The 20572-nt window shown below is 62.9% G+C and overlaps 1 protein-coding gene across 2 annotated transcripts in view; it reads left to right on the plus strand.

Annotated features, from left to right (window-relative positions):
* Window positions 1-13089: 13089 nt before the first annotated feature.
* The window catches only part of ACSF3 (acyl-CoA synthetase family member 3), a 49890-nt gene continuing 42407 nt past the window's right edge, over window positions 13090-20572 (plus strand). Inside the window, exons 1-2 of one of the 2 annotated variants that reach the window (XM_049622801.1) lie at window positions 13090-13137; window positions 18653-19348. In XM_049622801.1, coding sequence (XP_049478758.1) covers window positions 18701-19348 — 648 coding nt within the window. In that variant the 5' untranslated portion in view covers window positions 13090-13137; window positions 18653-18700. Of the gene's footprint in view, window positions 13138-18625; window positions 19349-20572 lie in introns of those variants that run through there. The other variant, XM_049622802.1, reaches the window with a different exon arrangement.

The raw sequence follows: 20572 nt of genomic DNA on the forward strand, positions 1-20572 counted from the left end.
GGTCCCCGCTACGGCTGGTGCGTCTGAGACGTGCAAGTTCCCGTCCCTTCTAGCCTGTATGGGCGGGCACTGCGTCGGGGTGGGGGGAGGTTCTCCCTTCTCTCCCCACGTGGTGATTCAAGGAGAAATCATGGGTCAGACGAGTGTCTTCTGTGCCTATTCCGTGTGATCTTGCAGGCTTTACGCACCTCCTGGCGTGAGCCCTGAGCTTCTAGCGTGAGGATCACGACTGTGAACCCTGAAACGGACGGCCACTCAAAGCCCATTCAGCCCCTGTCCCCTTGTTGCCGGGGCCCAGGGCTCAGCGCCAACCCCCCCCCCCCCAGCAGGGTTGGGGTACCAAGGCCCAGGGCACATTGACCTTGGCATAGAAGCTCAGCTCTGGAGCCTGAGCCTGTGGGAGGTCAGAGGTCCCACCAGCACCCCCAGTGGCTGCAGGGAGCCAGCCGTCCCCCCCCCACCCCCTACACCTCCGTGCATCGTCCCAGACAGGGGGAGTGCTTGTCCACAGCCCCCCAGCAGTTCCGCGGCCGCACCTGACTAGGATCCCACAGAAGGGTTTTCCCTTTGGCCCATGCAGGCCTCCTTCCAAAGCCCGGGACTTCCTGGAGGAGGCTGCAGGAATTCCCCTCGGGACCCCTGAGGATGGGCCAGGGCCACATCCTGTGAGAGGGCTCAGCCTCAGCCCGGGTCACTCTGCCCTACTTCTGGAAATTTCTTTGAACTTGAAGGCATGTTCACATGAGGCACTTGATTTGCTAATCACACACTGACCCTGCCTAGTGGCTGGGGGGATGGGTGGTGTCTCAGACCAGGACCTGGTTTGGGGTCCCCGGCCGGCCCCTCCCCCAGCATGTCCCTTATGTTGCCGTGGTGGCCTGTCCTCGCCCTGCAGAGGGAGCTGTCTGCTCCGGCTGTAGCCCGAAGGGGTGGTCCCAGCTGGCGTGTATACCGAGCCGATGCATGCAGTGCGGGGGCGCAGGGATGTTCCGCGCCCGCCCACCCAGGACTGGGAAGTGAAACCCCTCCGCACGCGGGCACGGGGGCCACCAGGTGGGCTTTGCGAGGGTGGCATGGAGGCTGGTCTTCTGCCCGGGCACCTGGGTGGACTCGGGCGTCCTCAGAAGTTGACCCTGAAGGGCTGGGCCCTGGGGGGTGTGGGACAGAGGTCCCGCTCTGCCCACGTGCCACCAACCAGGCCACCAGGAAGAGGCGCTCTGCGGCCGGGTGACCAGGGTGCCTGTGCACGTGGCTCCCGTGTCCCTGGATCCTGCGTGGCCGGCCCACAGAAGAGGGTCCATGTGGCAACACCAGCCGCCAGGCTCTGCTCTCGTCCTTACCCGCCCCCCCCATAGGCTCAGCGCTGGGATCCGACGCACCATCTGTGGGGTGACACAAAGTGAGTCAGGCCGCTTGTTTGAAAAGAATGAAGGGTTTCAAGACGTTAATCCCGGAGCGCTGAGCAAGTGCGGACCCCGGGAGCCTTGCCGAGCATTCGGGCTTGCTCTGTCCGGCCCCCAGCCCCCAGCCCCCAGCCCCCAGCCCCCAGCCCCCGGGAGGAGCTCGAACCACCCCTCACTCCCCGGCCAGGCTGGGAAGGCATTCTCAAACGAGGTTCCGTGGAGAACCAGGGTTCTGTGGACCTCTCCGAGGCTGCCTTAGGGGGTGACAGAGCAAAAGCCCAAGCCCGACCCCTATTGCCAGCAACTCCAACCGTCCAGTTCACGTATTCCTCGTCAGTGTTGTTTGCAGCAAGTGAATATTAGGCTTTCAACGTAAAAAATTGGGAGGAACGATGGTTCAAACAGACGGTTCAATACGTGTTAAAAATGCAAACCAACCCCATAGCTCAACACGAGGGAAACCGAGGCCCCAAGAGCAGGCGTGAGCTCCGGGGACACTACGTAGCCAACCCAGAACCCGGGTCCCCTGCCTGGTCACTGGGAGCCGGTCACCCCTTGGTGGCTCAGAACCTGGCCACATGGGCTCAGGGATGGCCCCCAAGTCGGGGTTTTGTGGGGGCATCCCTGCTGGTCTGACCTTCTTCAGGAGCCCCTCACACTGCCCATCCCCTGTGGCACTCACAGCTGCATGTGTGACCACTGACCGGCGTCCTTTCTGCTGGACTCTGTTGCTACATTCAAGGTGCCTGACGTGTGTGGAATCATCTGGGTGGGAGAGGGGTGGGGCACAGGAGGGCGGCATCCGCCCCCATTTCTGCCAGCCAAGGACAAGGAGCAGTGACTGGGAAGGAGCAGGTGCAGCCAAGGAGGGAAGTGGACGGGCGGCGGGGGGCGGAGGTCACACCTTACCCAGAGAGAATCTAAAAATGGGATCACTGGGACTCCTGGGTGGTTCAGTCGGTTGAGCGTCTGACTCTTGATATCAGCTCCGGTCATGATCCCAGGGTCGTGAGATCGAGCCCCTCAGTGGGCTCCGGACTGAGCGTGGAGTCTGCTTAAGATTCTCTCTCTCTCTCTCTCTCTCTCTCTCTCTCTCTCTCTCTGACCCTCTCGCCCGTTTATGCACTCTCTCTCTCTCTTTCTAAGATAAACAATAAAATAAAAATATGACGGTTGTGCTGGCCAGAAGAATTGCCTGTTCAGCCGGTGCTGACCAGACTCGCGGCTCGGGCCTGACCCTGCTGTGTACGGAGCCGGTGCTGACCAGACTCGAGGCTCGGGCCTGACCCTGCTGTGTACGGAGGCCCTCCCATAGCAGGTGCATGCGGGCACCCTCCCCCCGCCTTACCGCCAGCATCAGCAAATATTTGCAGGCCAGCACGAGACGCCCACCATGTTCTAGAAGGACACACCGGGAGCAGCGGCCAGATCGGCCCTGGGGACAGAATTCTGTCTGTCTGTTGAGAGGAGGGTCACCCCGGGATCCTCGTGAGTAAAGCAAGATGAGGGGTCGAGGAGGGGACGGCCTCTGGGGGAGCCGTGGGGACTGACCCGGCCGCGCCAGCGATGCTGCAGCCACACGGGGCCCCGGAGCTGCCCCGGCCCTGGAGGGCCGTCGCCCCGGTGTGTCCCCAGCGCCACCATTCCTGGCAGGGCCGCGTGCGGCCAGACAACAGGCAGACGCGGCAGGCGGCTTGAGCACTGAGCACAGGTGCCGTGGCTCTTGCATTCATGCAGGGCGGCCGGGCCTCCCCACGGCGGCCCTACGCCTCACCCACCCGGAGCTGGAGGCCACGGGCCGTGGCCCTTACTCCTCTTCCCACACTGGACCCGCCGGGAAACCGCTCACACGGGAGCTGCCAGGCACTGCACAGCCCAAAGTGCCGGCCAATCGTGGGCGATCGCCGGGTGCCGGGCACAACAGGAGACCCAGAGACCACGCCAACGCTGAGCTCACGCAGAGGCTCCCAGCCCCGGCCGCTGTGCTTGAGGAGCCCTGGGGGCCCGGAGAGGCCCTGATGGCAGGCACCGGCCAGACCAGCCCCGTCAGCACACGGGCCGTTGGCAAGTTCACAGGGAGCGACTCAGCGAAGGTCAGGGAAGGTCAGGGAGGGGATGTGAGCAGAGTCCAGCCCCAGTCAGCCCCAGGCTGTTCTCCAGCTCCAGCAGCTACTGGCTCTAAGGCCTTGTTAGGACCCTGTGTTCCCCAGTTCAGTTTTTCTGTCTGCAAAGCAGGTGCCTCCTAGGTCCCTGAGAGCAGATGAGGAGACACTATGCCCGTGCCAGGCACAGAGAGGGCACCCGCCCGACGCGCGTGCTCGTATCACGGGCACAGGTTAGCGCGTTAATCCTCACAGGCCTCCGGGAGCCGAGGGGTTGTTACCTCCACTTAGAGGAGAGGAAACCGAGGCACTGAGAGATTCAGCCGTTCACCTGAGGCCATGCGGCTCATACAGACGGGAGCTGACAATCGTTTGATCTAGTGATGCTGATACGACGGCGATGATGGGAATCACGACGGTGCTGGTGGTGATGATAATGGTGGTGACGGTGGCCGTGATGACGGTGGTGATGGTGACAGCAAGGCTATCTAACACATAGCACCTACTCTGTGGCCGGCGCTCCTGGTAGTCTGAACGTATCGCCTCATTTAACTCTCCAATTACAGGTGAGGACAGTGAGGCATAACGAGAGAGAAGAAATAACTCGCTTGAAGCTACACAGCCAGTCAGTGGCAAAGCAGGGGTCCAGCACCGGGCGCCTGGCCACACTGTAATTCAGTGGTGCCTGTGTGGCTGCTGGACGAGGAGCAGGCCACTCCAAAGTGTCCCCGCGCTGCCCCCACGTCACTCTCCTTTGGCTGTAAAAGCAAGGAAGTCGTAGCCCTGCGGTGGGCTTGAGAGGTCCACGTGGGACTCACGTGGCCCGAGCTGATTGGGGGTGAGGGCTCAGTGAGCTACCCGTGGCACCGTTGTCACTCCGTGTCGTTGCTACCTTGTCCTGCCTGCCCCCTTGTCCTGTTCCCCGAGGGCCCAACTGTCTCTGCTCACAGCTTCCGTAGATGCACTGTGTTGGGCGAAGGACCAGCCTGGCCCTGTGGCTGTGGTGTCAAAGGTGCCGGGGGGGGGGGGGCGCTGTCCCCATCCTCTCTCCCGAGTGCAGGTGTCCAGGAGGCAGAGGTACCTGTCTGGAGGGACGGGACGGAGCCAGCCCTGCGCAGGGCACAGGACCACCCGGGGAAGGGGCACCGAGGCACAGAGGGGCCGGCGGGCGGCAGGGAGGCCACGAGAACGGGGCGCTTGTGCCGCAGACGGGCTGGCCTCAAGCCCACTCTGGAACGGCCCGGGGCGAGGGACCGAAACCGCTCAGCTGTCATTTTCATTAAATCTGCATGCCCCTACTGCCAATGCAGATGTGCTCCGGGAGTGTTCAGGTGGAAGACGCAAGGACGGGACAAGTGCACCAGGGAGCCGGCTTCGTGGGGAGCCCAGCGAGGAGGGAGCAGGCTGTAGGAGCCCCAGGCTCTCGGCCGATGGCCAGTGGCCCAGCGCGGGGCGGCCCCCCTCCCCGCCAGCCTCTGACAGCCGCTTCTGCCAGGTAAACAGCCCGTGCCTGCCGGGAGCCCGGGAGCCCGGCAGGTGCTGGGATGGGCCGCGAGCCACCTTGCTCCCCTGAGGCTGCCCAGAGGTGAGCCTGGATGGGACACGGTTGACATCTTCCAAGGGACTTGCCCTGGGCCTGGAAATGGGGCGTTGAGCCCACAGTGACCTGAATTCAAAAATCATTCCGGCAGAGACAACCGGGAGCGGAGAGCAGGGCCCGGCCCCAGGATGGGGAACGGGAGCCAGGCCCCTGGGCGTGGCCGCGTGGAGGCCAGGCCAGCAGCTCTGTCTTCTAAGGGCCTGGGCCCTCGTGGTGGGCGGCTGGCCTTGCTGAGGGGCTGGGCAGGGCACCCCGGGCCAACGCTGTGCTCAGTGCACCCCCTGGCCCAGGCCCATGCTGAGCTCGGGATGTGGGTGGGAGCGCGGGTGAGGCAGAGCCGGGCTCTGGGACAGCCGGGAGGCCTCCTGGCCTCTCGTTTCCCGACGGGACGCGTGCTCTGAAGACAGGCCACCTCCCCACCGCTCGCCCCCACGGCACTCTGGACCCAGGAGCTGCCGCCTCTTGAATGAGCCCCTTGGCGGAGGCCCCCTCCGGACCTCCCGGCTCCCGTCCACAGCAGGAGAAAGGGCCGTGCAGGTGTCCGGGGCTCCAGCTGTGTGGTCTGGCTCAGCTGCTCCCGCCCCGTGGCCCAAGAGCTCCCCGCAGCGTTCCCCTTGCCGACACCAGCCGCCTCTGTCCTTGCAGGTGCCTGGGCTCCACGCCGCCCATCCTGCCCTAGGTCTCGCTGGGGGAAAGGCTGTGCACCGTGCACCCTCTCTGATCAGATCTCAGGGTGAGTGTTACTTTAAAACACTGGGGAAATTAAGACACGTGCTGTGAAGAGGCCGGGCCCGGGCTGACTCCCTGTGGGTCCCGCTAGTGCCCTTTGCACCCGTCCCCAGAAGCCCAGCGGGGCAGAGAGAAGACGGTCCAGGACGGCATGGACGGGGGTGGCTGCCGGAAGCTTCCTGAGCTCGCCTGCCTCCCAGGCCCCCGTGCACCCCGCCTCTGCTTCCAGCGTCCCCCGACTCCTGGCTCCCGTTTCTGCCGTGCCGAGGCCGGCGGGGAGACAGAAGGCGGGAGGCGATGAGGCGACGAGTGCTAAGGCTCCGCGGGACGGGGGCCCTCCCTGAACACGAGTCCAGCTGGTGGCTTGTGCTGTGTCAGCCCGTCTCATCCCACGCGATGTTTGCAGCTCTTGCGAGCTCCCTGCCGGTGTCCCCTGGCCGCCCTGCCCTCCAAGGTCGGCCTTAGCAAGCGTCTGGTTCGGGCTCCTCCAGGGAAGCAGCCGGCGGGAGGCGCACGTGCGTGGGAGCACGCTTTCCCCGTGACCCGGCTCGGCCCCTGCAATCGTGGAGGCCAGGAAGCCCCCCGACCCGCCGGGTACGACGAGCTGGAGGCCAGCCGGGCAGGAGTGCCAGCCAGCCAGCGCCCGAGGGCCCGGGAACCCGGGGGGCCGACCTCTGAAGGTGGGAACGCGTGGACGTCATGTCGCACGGGGAGCAAATCCCCCCCTTTTCCTCCCTCCGGGCCCTCAGGGGGTTGGACGAGGCCCACCCGCACGTACGGGCTCAAAGGCCGGTCCTCCAGGAAACGTCCTCGCGACCGCGCGTCCCCGAGCCCGGGGCAGGCTGGCGCACGAGCTAACCGCCAGAGCAAGAGCGGTGGTTGTGCGCGCTTCCTGTTTGTCGCACGAGATACCAGACGCTGACTTCATATAAATAGTCGTCCCGCCGCCTCATCGAGGACGGTCTCGGGGGAGCGGCTGCGTTTCCTGGAGCGCGTGTGCGAACCGCGGGGCGCTCGGGCCGCGGCCTGGACCGGGCTCTGGCTGCGGCCGCCTCCAAGCGCCGCAGGGCAAGGCTGGCTTGTGGGAAGGCAGCCGGCGGCCGGCCGAGTGTTCCCATGGAGCTGGTTTCGGCCTTGGGGACCCCTGGGGAGGGCCGCGGGTCCTGCGATCACGCCTCTGAGGGGCACCGGCCCAGAGGACCGCGCGCCAGCGCCGTGCTCCGCTCTGAGGCCTTCCCCGCGGGGACATCCTGGCCATCCCTGGCCTGTGGCCCTCCGCTCGGGACTTCCCCAGCTGAGCACGGCGGCCCCCCTGCCCCGGCCAAGAGCAGCCTCCCAACCTCCGGTCCGCGGTCACTTGCTCTAGGCCGTGGGTAGGGCCTGGTTTCGAGCCCTGGAGGCATGGCGAGGCCCCTCGCGTCTGACCACCTGCTCATCCCTCCTCACCGCTTCCTCCCCGGGCCCTGCTAGTGAGGAAGGCTGACTAGCTGACTGGTTGTCAATGAGTCTGTCCCCTCCTCCCGCTGCTACCTTTGGGTGACTTCGACTGTGAAGGACAGAAAACCAAACTCAGAGTGACCGTGGCAACTTAGCTCGCCTAAGCAGAAGTCCAGAGGTAGGGTGGTTCCTGATATAATGAGTGCACTGGCTGGGATATGGCCCAGGACCCAGGCTCTGTCTGCCTCTTCTGTTCGCTCACTCTCAGGACGGCGCTTCCGTTGGTTACAAAATGGCTGCAGTGGTTCCCGACATCACATGCAGACACAGAATCCACCAGGGACACATAGGGGTTGCTTCTTCCGAAGCATCTCTCCTCGTCGGTGAGGACAGCGTTCCCAACTTGCACTCACGTTTCATGGACCGGTGTCGCTGGCAGGGAGAATGAGACCACTGTGACTGGCTTAGGGGTCACGATTTGCCCTCTGGGGCTGGAGGTCCGCCCCACCCCCCCTTTCTTGAAGCACATGCCTCTTGGGGAAAGTGCCAACGTGAAGAAAACCGGGATCCAGGGGAAAGAGGGAAGGTGGGGTGGTGTCACGTGGGTATGAACGTGATCTGCCAGAGCTGTGTCCTGGATTTGCAGAGTAAATAGGTAGACCGGTGACAGCAGCGTTTCCCCGGTCTGAACCGGGGACCTCCAGACCCCCTCCTACTTTGTGACGCAGATGCTTCTATCGAGGGTTCGTAAGGATGAGGGTAACGGAACCGCACACTTGCTGTGCTGCAGGCACAGTGCTAAGAGCTTTACGTGGAGCACAACACTTAATTTTTACAGCATCCCTTGGAAGTGGGCATTCTTATCGCAGGTAGAAACGGACCCAGAGAGGTTAATTTGCCCAAGGTCACACAGCTACAGGTGACGGAAGCAGTTGTATTCAAATCACCCCAGAACTCCGTGGCTTAAAATCCCACGCGTTTGTTATCTCTCACGGCCTCTGGGGTCAGGCGTGTGGGCGCATCTCAGCCGGGCGGCCTGGCTCGGGGCCTCCCCGGCCGGTGGCCCCGAAGGTCAGCAGGGGCCGCCGGCTCATCTGGAGGCCCGAACGGGGCTGGAGGAACCACCTCCAGGGTGGCTGTTCCCGCGGCCGCAGACGGGAGGCCTCGGTGCCTCGCTCGCGGGCCTGTCCACAGGGCTCACGGTGTGTTAGCTCGTGACCTGACGTCCGCCCCCTGAGCACCTGCTCTGGGGCCTGTGTGGAGGGGCTGCTGCCCGAGCCGCTGATGAACAGTGACAGTGCCTAGTGTCCAGGGGCAGCTGTGAGTGTCCTGCCATGTGGCCTCCTAGCAGGGGGACTGAGCGGGGACGAGAGGCCTCAGACACCAACCACACCCCCTCACGTTCTCGGGGGCTCCCTATCGGAAGCAGGAGCAGGCGAACAGCCTGGCGTGGAGGCCCTGCCCACCCGAGGCTCCTTCCCGAGGGCACCCCTCCTCCCGGGGTCAGATCCACGTGCAGCCAGGTCCACAATAGGTGGGACCTCCCTCTGGGGGGTGAGGGGCTCCCCTCCCCCCGGACACGGGCCTGCCGGCTCTGGGACCCTCAGCTGTTTTACGTGTGGGGCCAGCTCCCCACCAGTTCGAAGGTGCATGCGTGGGCTCACCGGGCATCGCTGAGGGCGACTGCAGGAGCTCCTGCCTTCGGAAGACGGATGCCTCCACTCCTCACGCTGTCCTGCCTGCTTTGCCCACACACATAGTGGGGAATCCTACCGCACGTGCGATTTGGGGCTCTAATTTAAATTTTAATGTTTACTTTTTTAAAGAGAGAGACAGAGTACAAGCGGGGGAGGGGCAGAGGGAGAGGGAGACAGAGAATCGGAAGAAGGCTCCAGGCTCCAAGCTGTCAGCACAGAGCCCGACGCGGGGCTCGAACTCATGAACTGTGAGATCGTGACCTGAGCTGAAGTTGGACACCCAACCGAGTCCCCAAGGCGCCTTGGGTTCTATTTTTACGTTAGGATTTAAGAAAGTATGTTCGTGCTATCTTTATTCAACCGTAGATCATTATCAGTAATTCTAGGTTTCTGTACAGCTTCACCCTTCTCCTTTCATTGGAGACACAGCGTCTCGTTATCCTGGCCCCCTAATGAGTTGTATCCTGGCTTGTGGCTGTCGCGAGTAGCACGGCCGTGAACATCTCTGGGGACATAGCTTGTGCAGATGACTCATTCTTTATGGCAGTTGTTGTTATGTGGGGTGGAGTCTGATCTTAAGCAAAGGGGACACGTGTCGGGCTGTTCATTCAGCTTCACAGCCGTGGGGAGGAGGGAGGCGTGGGGCAGAGGGGGCGGGACGTGGGTTCTGAGCTCGAGATCCCAGCTCCGTCACTTGGCAGGAGCAAGGACACACGATGACTTCTCTGAGCCTCAGTTTCCTCACCTGCAGAACGGGCACAACGCAGCCCTTTGCCAGTCACACAGCTCTTGGGCCCTACTGCCCTCCATCGCGGCTCAGGGCACCCACTGGCAGGGGCCCTGGGGCCTCCGTGTCTGAAAGCCTTCCGGCCACCTTGCCTGGCTCGATTCTTCAGGGCACGGGCCGTCCGCCTCAGCCAGCCCGGCGGCTCTAACAAAACGTCACCTATAGCCCAACGCCTAGGACGAGAGTGCCGGCTCGTCCAGTGCCTGGTGACAACCGGCTGCCTGGCGGGTACCTGTCACCTGCTTGTGTCCTCGCTCGGCGGAGGGCAGAGAGGAGGCAAGCTCTCCCGGCTCTCCTCATCGTGGGCTCCACCTCACACACTCATCTGTCCTAATTGCCTTGCAAAGGCCCCACTTCTTAACATAAGGGGCAGAGCTTCAACATGTGAATTGTGGGGGGACACAACCGCTCAGTCCGCATGTCACACGGCACATTACTTGGTGTGTCTGTTTATTCACCGCTCTCTCCGCTTCCCCTGCGAGCGTGTAAGTTACAGGAGGGCGAGGGGCTCTGTCTTCCTCTCTGCGCCTAGAGCAGGCCTGGGGGGCACGGGCACCTGCACAGACACCCACCCGTCTGTCCCGCGAACTGCCAGGCCAAGGGGAGGCCGCCGACGCACTTAGGGTCCTGTGCCACTCAGGGGAGGGTGGAGCCGTGGTGAGAAGGATTTATGTGTAGACAGTGACCCCTTCCCCTCTGTGCTTGGTGGAAAGCCCTCCCTAGGGGGCCCTCGGTGTGTTTAGGGGCCAGAGGCAAGAACACAGCCACAGTGGCAGTGCTGGGCAGGGGCTGCTGAGGGCTCAGAGGACCCGTGAAGTTTACACGAAGGGCTTCCTTGCCCCCTCCCCCTTTAGAAATTATTTTGCAAATAAATAAAAATCATTTTACAGTCTGTTTATCAGTTACACAGTTTGAGAGACCACCGTCCCCTTCCCGCCCACCAGAGGCAACGCTGATTACCTCCGCATGCCTACAGAGCCTCCGTGGTGCTCCCTGTCACTGCTCCTGCTGTGGACGCCCAGTGCTCATCTCTCCCACCACACCCGTCCCTCCCTGAGAGGCGGCCATGGACTTGGTTAGGTCAACATCAATGTGTGCAGCTACTGCTCACGGTGTAAATGTAAGCCTGTAAGCGCTTTAGGGAACGGCCTTCTAGAACACGATTTCTCTGTCGTGGCTGTACGTCTGCCCGTTTTCCCTGCGTGGATCACCACCCTTTCTCTTGATCGGTTTTCTGTGCCCAAACCCTGCCTCGATTGTTCGAATCTCCTCTCAAAGGAGCAAACACAGAAATTCCATCAGTTTAGGGGCGCCTGGGTGGCTCAGTTGGTTGAACATCCGACCTCGGCTCAGGTCATGATCTCATGGTTCGTGGGTTGGAGCTCCGCATCCACAGCTCCGCTGGGCTGACAGCTCGGAGCCCGGAGCCTGCTTCGGATTCTGTCTCCCTCTCTCTGCTCCTCCCCTGCTTGTTCCCTGTCTCTGTCTCTCAAAAACAAATAAATGTTGGGCGCTTTTTTAAAAGAAATTCCATCAGTTGCATCGTGGGGGGGGGGGGGGGGGGCAGGGAATGACCACTCCCACCTGTCAGGTGCAGGTCTCTGCAGCAGTGGGAATGGGACCAGGGGGGAAGCTGGGATCTGACTCAGGTTCTCACTGGGCCACTTGGCTGCTGCACTGGAAACCGGCAGCTGGTAGGGGGGTGGGGGCAGTGCGAGCGGGGAGACCAGGAGGAGGCTAGATCAGTAATCTGGATGTGAGATGAGGGTTTCCCAGGGCCCCTGGGGTGGCTGCACGGTGGCTGGTGGGAAGGGGCTGGCTCCTGAGGGACTCTGAAGGAGAAGTGACCAGGACTGGACGTGAGGTGCAAAGGAAGGAGGAGTCTACATGACCGAGGTCCCGGAACAGCGGTGAGCTGGGCAGGCGGCAGGGGAAGTGTTAAGACAGCCCTCCCGCAGCTGAAACGGGGAACCACAGATGGGGGCTCAGAAACCACAGCCCTGGAGGCTGGAAGCTGCGGACCAAGGTGTCGGCCGACTCAGTGTCTGACGAGGACCCGCTTCCCGGTTCACAGATGACCGTCTGGCTGCGTCCTTGCGTGGCGAAGGGCGAGGGAGCTCCCTGGGACCTCTGTTGTAAAGGCAGGAAGCCACTCGTGGCCTAAGCACCTCCCAAGGGTCACCTCCTGGTACCATCCCATTGGGTGTTAGTTTCAACATATGCATTTTAGGGGGACATAAACACTCAGCCCATTAACAGGAAAGACCCAGTTCAGGTGGGCCATGTCAGGTGTTCGACCCTCTGGAACACACAAGTGAGACGTCAGGCAGCTGGGATCTGCGACCAGGGACCCAAGTCTGCGTGCACTCACTGTACCAGGCACTCTGTGGCCCTCCACCCAGAAGGTGCTCGTTGTCATGAATTTCTTTGATGATTTCTGCCTTCTCTGCTCTCCCTCCCCAAAACTACTGTTTTTCATATAGGACCTTCTGGATGGGCCCATTTCCTTATCTTTCCTCTCGGGTTTTCCACCTCCTAGTCTTTTTTTTTTTTTTTCTGTCTCGGGGGGATCCCCAGCCCCTCTTCCCTTGGGCCATGGCATTCTCCTTCTCCAGGAGCTCCCTTGAGTGTCCGCAATGTTCCTGACAGAGAACGGGGCTCCTCTCTTCTGCACCACAGCCGGGAAGGTTTGGGCCCCTGCCCCTGGGCCACCCACGCGCCACCCCTGTCACCCTGCTCCAGGTCCCGCGCCACCAGTGTGTCCCCGTGCCTCCTGCACTCCCAGGTCCCGCGCCCCGTGTCACCCACGCGCCACCCCTGCTCCAGCGCCACCCGTGTGTCCCGTGTCCCCATGTCCCCCGCGCCCCCAGGTCCAGCGCCGTCCTCCCGGGAGGACCGACCGCAGTGAGGGCCGTGCGCGATCCAGGACGACCTGCGCCCACACACCGCTGGACCGCACAGCTTGCGTGCGTTGGTTTTTTACTTTAGAAAAAAAAATCACACGTTTCAGCCAAACGAACGGACTCTCGCCCCGAGTTCAAACACCCGCAGCGGTGGCGCAGCCGAGCCCCGTCACGCCCCGCCGGTAGCTACAGTTTTGAGACGCTCTGGTCCAGTCGGGAGCCCAGCGGCCGGGTGGCTAGTCCACCGACCGAGGTTACGGCGAACACCCTCCCGGCGGGCGCCTCCCGCTGTCGGCGCCGGGAACGTTCGCGCCCGGAACCCGCCGCCGCGGCGCCGCACGCGCCGGGAGGGTGGGGGTGGACGCGCTCCGGCGCCGGACGCGAGGTGCGCGCGCAGCCGCGGTTCCGGTTCCGGCCCGAGGGGAGGCGGAGGAGGAGCGCGAGCCGGAGGAGGAGGAGCGAGCGCCGCGCGGGCCGAGGTAGAGCCCGCCGTCCCCGGCCCCGCAGGCGTCCCCGCGCGCAGGCCTCCGCGTCCCGGCCCCGCCTCCTCGGCCGCGCGCCGCGGGGGCGCCTGGGCCGAGCGCCGGCGGCCGTGCCGAGGCTGGGGGGAGGGGGCCGGGCGCCCGGGCGCCCGCTGTCCGTGCTCGGCCTCCGGGCCGGGGTCGCCGGGTCGCCGCGTGTAAAGTAAATCATTCCCGTCTCCGCCGGGCCTGAGGTGCCCGCGCCCCCTGCGCGTCGTCCTCGCTGCCGGCTGCGTGCGGCGGGCGCCCAGGGTGCGGGGCGGCCCGGCTGAGCAGCCGGGCTCTGAGAGGCGATGAGTGGGGCGCCAGCCGGGGAGGGACGAGAAGTCAGCGGTGGGAGCGCCCGTCACGCCGGGGAATGGCTGCGTCGCCGCCCCCAGGGGGCAGGTGTCTGCGGGGGCACCAGGGCCGCGCTGCTGCCATTGAGCGTCTTGGCGCCTCGGGTGGTGGCTGCGGCGGCCGGCCGCCGCGAGGTGCGGGGCCGTGCCCAAAGGGCGGACCGAATCAGCCGGGTGGAACGCGGCCTGGGCCCGTGTCACGCCTCCAGGCGGCACTTTTGAAACAGTATTTTACTTCCTGATACGGATCCGGGTTCGAGCGTGACTTTCCCCCTTTGGGTTTTTTGATTTGACGGTAGTGGTCCTGGACGCACCGTGATGCCTGTTACTTAGAAATACAGACTTTCGGGTTCTGGGGGCCGTCACGTGCGCTCTTACTCATTTAGAAAGCAGCCACCCTCGTTTGAATGCAAGTATCACTCAGGAAGTGATTCCTGCTGCGGGGCCCCTGGGTCCTTCCTGCACAGGCTGCACGCAGGCCTTGTAACCAAAGGGAAGTGAAGGCTTAGGCAGGTGCAGAAACCAGGGGGGAGGAGCAGAGGCCCCGGGGCAGGCCTGTGCTGACTCTGGAGCCTGTGCTCTGAGCCATGGGTGTGACCCCACCACCTTCCTGATGCCCCGCGGGCTTCGGTTCGGTGGGAGAGTCTGGGTGGTGAGCATAACCAGCGGCCTCTGTGGGGTCTCGGGCTGGGCTTGTCACCGCTGGAGGAACCTGAAAGCAGCGTGTCCTGGGAGAAGAAAACCAAAAGGCAGGTTCCTCTGGTCTTTGGCCGGGATCCTGCCACATCGCAGCCCGGTGCCTGTGGCCATCTGGGGCTGGCTGGTGACCCAAGAGCAGTTTCGTGGAGCTGGGTCGTTGAGACAGGGAGAACCCGTGGCCTGACTGCGTTTACTTAGTGGCAGTGGCAGTCGAAGCTGAGCCACTGGGGGTGGTGGAGGCCCTGTGGCTGGAAGGTGGGGCTGTCTTCCTGAAGGGTCTGTTGGTCCTTCTGGACCCAAAGGTGTCCAGGAGGATGACACACAGTCATCTGCCCTGGATAGAGGTATGTTTTTGCCTGTTCCCGTCGGGGCCCTGATCCCCTGATCTCGAAGACTAGCCCTGTCTACAAGAGTTCATGACGAGTCATTTCAGGGTCACTTACGTGGGCGACTTAAAAGCCGTCTTGAAGGTCTGGTGCCAGAATAAATTGGCGCATCCTCTCTGGAGGGGACTCTGGCAGTATTTCCCCAAATGAAAAGTAATTTTTGCTGTGAGGCCCCCTGGTGAGCCCTGGGAGGGCCACGTCTCAGAATCTGCTCCACGAACTACCCCCTGGGAGCCCAGTACGTGCGCCCCGTGTCTCCTTCCCCGGACATTTGCCTTAGCTGCGGCGATTCTGGCCTGAGGCCGTGCTTCCGGGAGCCCTCCGCTCACGGCATCTGTCCTGGTCTCGCCGGCCGCCAGACGCTCAGACTGGTAGCGGGAGATGCCTAGTGTGTCACCGTCCACGCGGCCGCCGCAGGAGCTGCTTCATCGGCACCGATGTTTTCACGTCTGGACAAGCCTCTTACGAACCAGCAGTTTTAACTGAAGGAAAAACGCTGTTGTCTCCTTTTTATTTGCTTCTATCATTTTGAGAAATTAAAGAGCTATGGAGAGCTACAGACACCCTGCAGACCCACCATCCAAAACAAATGGTTTAATATTTTTGTCTCTTTTGTGTAGAAGAAAATAATGCTGCAGTTGGACCATCTCCACTTTTAGAAACTAAATGACATTTATTAGGCTTTTCAAACACTGGACTGTAAAAGTTGTACGTGCTCATTTCAGAAAAATTGGAGAAAACTGGGAAGCACTGAGGGGAGCCAAGAATCACCTGATTCCCACAATTCCCCGATCACCTGGTGTCTGCCTTCAAGGCTTCTCAGCTGCAACCATTTTCTCCCTCAGTGGCATTGCAGGACGCTTCCTGGCGGTCAGCACGCGCCCTCCACAGCTGGGCTGGGGCCCCAGCACCCCGTGCTCACCCTCATCTCCTTAAACCTCTTCTGGACCCTCTGGTTGAGTCCCAGTTTTCCGTATCGTAAATAACATTGCAGCGAACGTCCCGTTTGTGCGTCGTGGTGCACGTCTCGAGTATTTTCTGAGGCTATGCTTTAAAAATACCACTGTGGGAACACGGGGCTTGTGTTCTCTGGGGCTTTTTGGGCTCATCTTGAGCTGACTGTGAAGTATCCTTTTGGGTGGGTGAGTCGATGCCCTGGGGCAGCCTGGCTTGTGGCTGGTGAAGCCTGTTGGGTGGAAGTCAGATGTCTGCCTCTTGGGGCCATTGCCCCGTCCGTCCCCAGCCCTGTTTACGGGGCCAGCCGAGGCCCCGGCGAGGGAGGGAGGGTGGGCTCAGCGCTGCTTTCCGGTTCTCAGGACTGACCCCAGGGCACGGGGTCCAAGGGCTCAGACTCCAGCTTCTCAGTGCCGTCTGCCCCTGGTGTGGCACAGCTCCTGGGACCCCGGGACACGCAGGCAGCATACCCCCATCTCCCAGTGACAGGGAGGCAGGAGGTGTGTGTTCTTTGAGGGCCTGGAGGGGAGACGTGGGAGCAGATGTGGATGAACGGAAAGTGGCGTGGATTTCTGTGGCTGCAGTCACGGCCCCACGCCTGACACCCCCTCTGGTGCCTCCTGGGGACAGAGGTGGAAGAGGCAGCTGTTGGCGGCTGCTGGGGTGCTCCGTTCCTTAGCAACCCCAGCTAGCGCCCTGAGCACCTGTCCTGTGCTCTCCCGCAGAAGAGCCGGCCTCCGTGTGGCCCAGAAATGCCTGGTAGCAGGCTTTCTGTTTGCAGACTCTTTTCTTTTCCCTCTGGCCACTACGGCTAATAGAGAAGAATTTGCTAGAAGTGAGGAAAGGAAACCTGTCAAAGCTACCCTGCTTTGTTCTTCACGAGCTTACTTTCTCTCCGAAACTGGCGTCTCTGAAATGTTTTTCACATTTACTGTTTTCTCTGATTGAGCCCAGCTCTCTCCTTACCAGTTGTCGGATTTCTTCATAGTAGCAGACGTGCACACCCAGCCACGGATCCGCCTCTGACCCACGGGAAGACGGCAGGACAAGGACCCGGAGAAGTCATAGGACACGGGGGCTTTGAACGACTGCCTCTTTCATCTGGAAATAGCGTGGGGTCCGGTATGTTTGAGAACCGACCCTTAGGCGGATGGAGGCTGTGGACTGTTAAGGCGGACTCGCCCGGGGCCTCCGCCAGCAGCGGGAGCCGAGGGGGTCCCGAAAGGCCTGCAGTGCGGGCGGGGTCCCCCCTGGTGGCTGCTGGAGCAGGCCCCCCGCCAGGCTGCCCAGAGCCGCCCTGCGGAGCCCCCGGGCCGCAGGAGAAAGCCTCGGCCTGCCACACTGCACGGGGCCCCCACACTGCACACGGCGCACCGCTTGCTTGCCGAGGGGCTCAGGGGCTCGCACAAAGCACAGTTCACACTCCCGCAGCCTGTTTGTTTTGTTGGGTAATTGTAAAGTGTTGTGTATAATTTGTTTTTAAATTAAGAACAGAGAACAAAACCGTTTCCTTCGTGTAACAAACAATAACACATTAGTCTTCCCCTGTGGCAGGGGAATGAATGTGAATGAAAGAGTAAAGCCAGGGTTTGTCAGGGGGAGAACTTGCTGAGCAGGGGGAGTGGGGGGAGAGAGTGGGAGACAGAGCATGGGGGAGGCGGTGGGGGCGCCCGGGCCCCTCCTGGTCTCCGTTTTGCTGGGCCTGCTGGGAAGGGGGCAAGATGTACAGCTTCTGTTACAGTGTTGTTGGACGGCAGGCATCCCGTCAGCCTGTGGCACATGCAGAGGTGCCCTCTGGGGTCCCTGTGCCTGTCCTCCCCCACCCCACCCTCCAGGGACCGGGCGGTGTGCGGTCATTGGTTGGGCTCATGCCTCCTGACCGGCTGTGGGCTCTGGTGGGCTTGGCTGGGATGGGAGGCTCAGCCTGGGGGCGGGAGGCTCTTCCGGGATGGGGGGGCGCATGGGCTGGGCTGGGCTCTGTCTCTGACTTGGGGGCTGGGCACCTTGGAAGTTTCTTTGTGTGAAGTAAGTCCGAGGTGGTTTCCTTGCCCACTGAGCAGCCCGGCCGCAGCCGAGGGGGGTTACGGGGCGCAAACACATCCTAGTGCGGGAGGTGCATTTTCACTGCCGGCGACCCAGAGCCCAGAAGGGGCAGAGGCCGCGGGCTGCGCCCAGGGAGGGGGGCACAGTGAGGAGCAGTGAGAGCTGAAGGAGCTGCGAAATTGGGGATTTCGACCCAGAGCGAACGGTCGCTGCTGGAGTCTTCCGGTCGTGCTGGTGGCAGAGGCTCCAGGTAGCAGGTGGGCTCCTGACCCCTGGAATTGAGCTGAACTTCAGCTCTAAACTGCGGTCCAGCGGAAGCAGTCTTGAAAGCCTGCGCCCTCTCCTGCGAAGTGCTGACGCCCCTGGCTGTCCCCAGGAGGTGGTGGCCCAGAGCCGAGCCAGCGGCCTGCTGCAGGAGGGTCCCCTCTCTGGGCGCTCAGCACAAGTGCAGGGGGAAGTCAGCCGGCCACAGCCCCTCCCGGAGGGCTCTTTCTTCTCCTGGCCCCGGGGTCCTGATTCTGACGGAGAGGGAAGAGTCCCCTTCGGCTTAAACCCAGACTGACGCACCTGAGACCCGCAGACTCGCTTTGTCTGGGCCTCTGCAGGCCGCCGCGTTCCGGACCGCGCTCCAGGGAGGGGTGTGTGCGGAGCCGAAGCGCGGCCTGTGTGTGGGTTCCGGGTGCCCCGGCCTCCAGGCTGCGCCCGCGGGGGGCACAGAGAACAGGTGCTCAGCGGCCCTCGGTGCTCCCTCCTCGTAGCTAGTAATTCTCCAGGCAGTAAGTTATTCGGAATTTACTTGAAGGGCCTTGAACTTGCTTTTCCTTGGTTTTTGCCTAGGTTAGTTGTTTTAGAAACTGCATTTTTGAGGTCCTTTAACGAGCAAGTACGAGGCCGGGGCCCTGGGCAGCGGGTCCCGAAGGAGCCGTGTCGCGGTGGCGTTCGGTTCGGGATGTCAGCTGGTGCCCGGGGGCCGGCCGACGCCATCTGGGCAATTCCACTCCCGCTCTGGCGGCGGTAACCTGTGGCGCCCTCTCTCTCCCGGCCCCGCCCCAGGTAAATCCACTTGGACGTTTGTGGGTGCGGTGCTGCCCCCCACCCGTGATGTCCCTCCGGCGCCTGCTCTGTGCTGCGGCCTCCCGGCGGCCGGCTCCCGTGAGATGCAGACGAGGCAGCCCCCTGCACACGGCCACGGTGGCCTGCTCGGACAGGAGTGCCCCCGTGTTCGGCCGGGCCCTGGCCTTCGGGGACCGGATTGCCCTCGTTGACCAGCACGGCCGCCACACGTACAAGGACCTCTACCACCACAGCCTCCGCCTGTCCCGGGAGCTGTGCCGGCTCCTCGGGTGTGCCGGCGGGGACCTCCAGGAGGAGAGGGTCTCCTTCATGTGCTCCAACGACGTCTCCTACGTGGTCGCGCAGTGGGCCTCGTGGATGAGCGGGGGCGTCGCTGTCCCCCTCTACAGGAAGCACCCGCAGGCCGAGCTGGAGTATGTCATCCGGGACTCCCGGAGCGCCGTGGTCCTCGCCGGCCGGGAGTACGTGGAGCTGCTGGGCCCGGTGGTCGGGAGGCTGGGGGTCCCGCTGCTGCCCCTCCCGCCCACGGTCTACGGTGCGGCGGCCGAGGCGCCCGGCGAGTGGCGGGTGCCGGAGCAGAACTGGAGAGACCGAGGCGCCATGATCATCTACACCAGCGGGACCACAGGGAGGCCCAAGGGCGTCCTGAGCACTCATCACAACATCAGGGCCATGGTGAGTGCTCGCACGCCGTTGTGCTGGGGCCCCTGGGGTCGGTCCGGCTTTCCTGTCCTTTTCTGGGGGGCCTCTCGCGGCTGCCCCCGTCCTACAGACCCTGCCGGCAGCACACGGCGAGACGTGACCGCCCGCCCCGCCACCCCGGGTGGGGCGGCTTTGGGAAAGGGGGCTCACTCGGGTGTAGGGGGACCTGGCGGCCCCCCGAGGGGCTCCGCGGGGCCGTGCCGCAAGCGAGAGACCGAACGTGCCCCGACACGTGACGTTGAGGGGTTTCGGGGAGAGCAGCCGTGAGGCGAATGTTCGAGACGCGTGATCGGCACCTGAAATGGGGCTTCTTTGGGAAACCTGAAAACAGGAACTCGTGGACCCCACATCTTGGGTGTGACTTTTGTGTTCTGTGGCCTCGGCATCCCTGGGAAACTCCCCAGCCGCTTTGTTTACCTTTAATTTACATCCTTCCTACTTCCGGAAACCGTTTGCGTGGATGATAAAGACCCTTACACGCTAGGAGCGGTAAAATAGAACCGATGCTCAGGACCACGAAGGTGAAGTGGTTAAGTCTTGGCCCAAAGCGGTCCTGTACGTCGGGGTAAACTGAGTCCGGGCTGACTGCAGGCAGGGTGTCACGATGTGTTTTCTGTCTCCCCTGCAAGACATACTCTGTGTCTGAGGAGACCCCGTCCCTCGGCCGATGTTTGCAAAGGGGCGAGCGGGTCACGTGGGTTTGCCCGTAGCGGTCACTGAGGTGTGCAGGACGACGTCCCCACTGGCGATCTTGAGAACATTCAAAGCGGGGTGTCCCACACTGCTTCTCACTGAAAGCCAAGGTTGTGGCAGGAAACCCAGCTCCGGGTTCTGTGACGGTTCAGCTGGGGTGAGGGCGGTGCCGCACCAGGAGGTGGAGGGTGGGCGGCCAGACTCTGCCGAGGCCCGGAATCCCAGGGCCTGCCGGAGTCAGAACTGCACCCTGACTGCCGGGGGCGGGGCGGGGACGGGGGGAGCCACCACGGGCACATGCAGGGGACTTGGGACCCCCACACTAAAGCCCTGGCCGTGTCCAGCTCTGCTCTTGGACACGGGGGTCGGAATGTGAGCCAGCAGACCAAGGTCACGAGGCCACCGTCACCTTCAGAAGCCGTGAAGGACTGGGCACCCGGCACCAGAGTGGGAGCTGCCCCTCCCCTGCCCTCCCCCCCTCCCCTCCTCCCCTCCCCCCCTCCC

The sequence above is a fragment of the Panthera uncia genome (assembly GCF_023721935.1).
Source record: "Panthera uncia isolate 11264 chromosome E2 unlocalized genomic scaffold, Puncia_PCG_1.0 HiC_scaffold_20, whole genome shotgun sequence".
In the NCBI taxonomy this organism is placed as follows: Eukaryota; Metazoa; Chordata; class Mammalia; order Carnivora; family Felidae; genus Panthera; species Panthera uncia.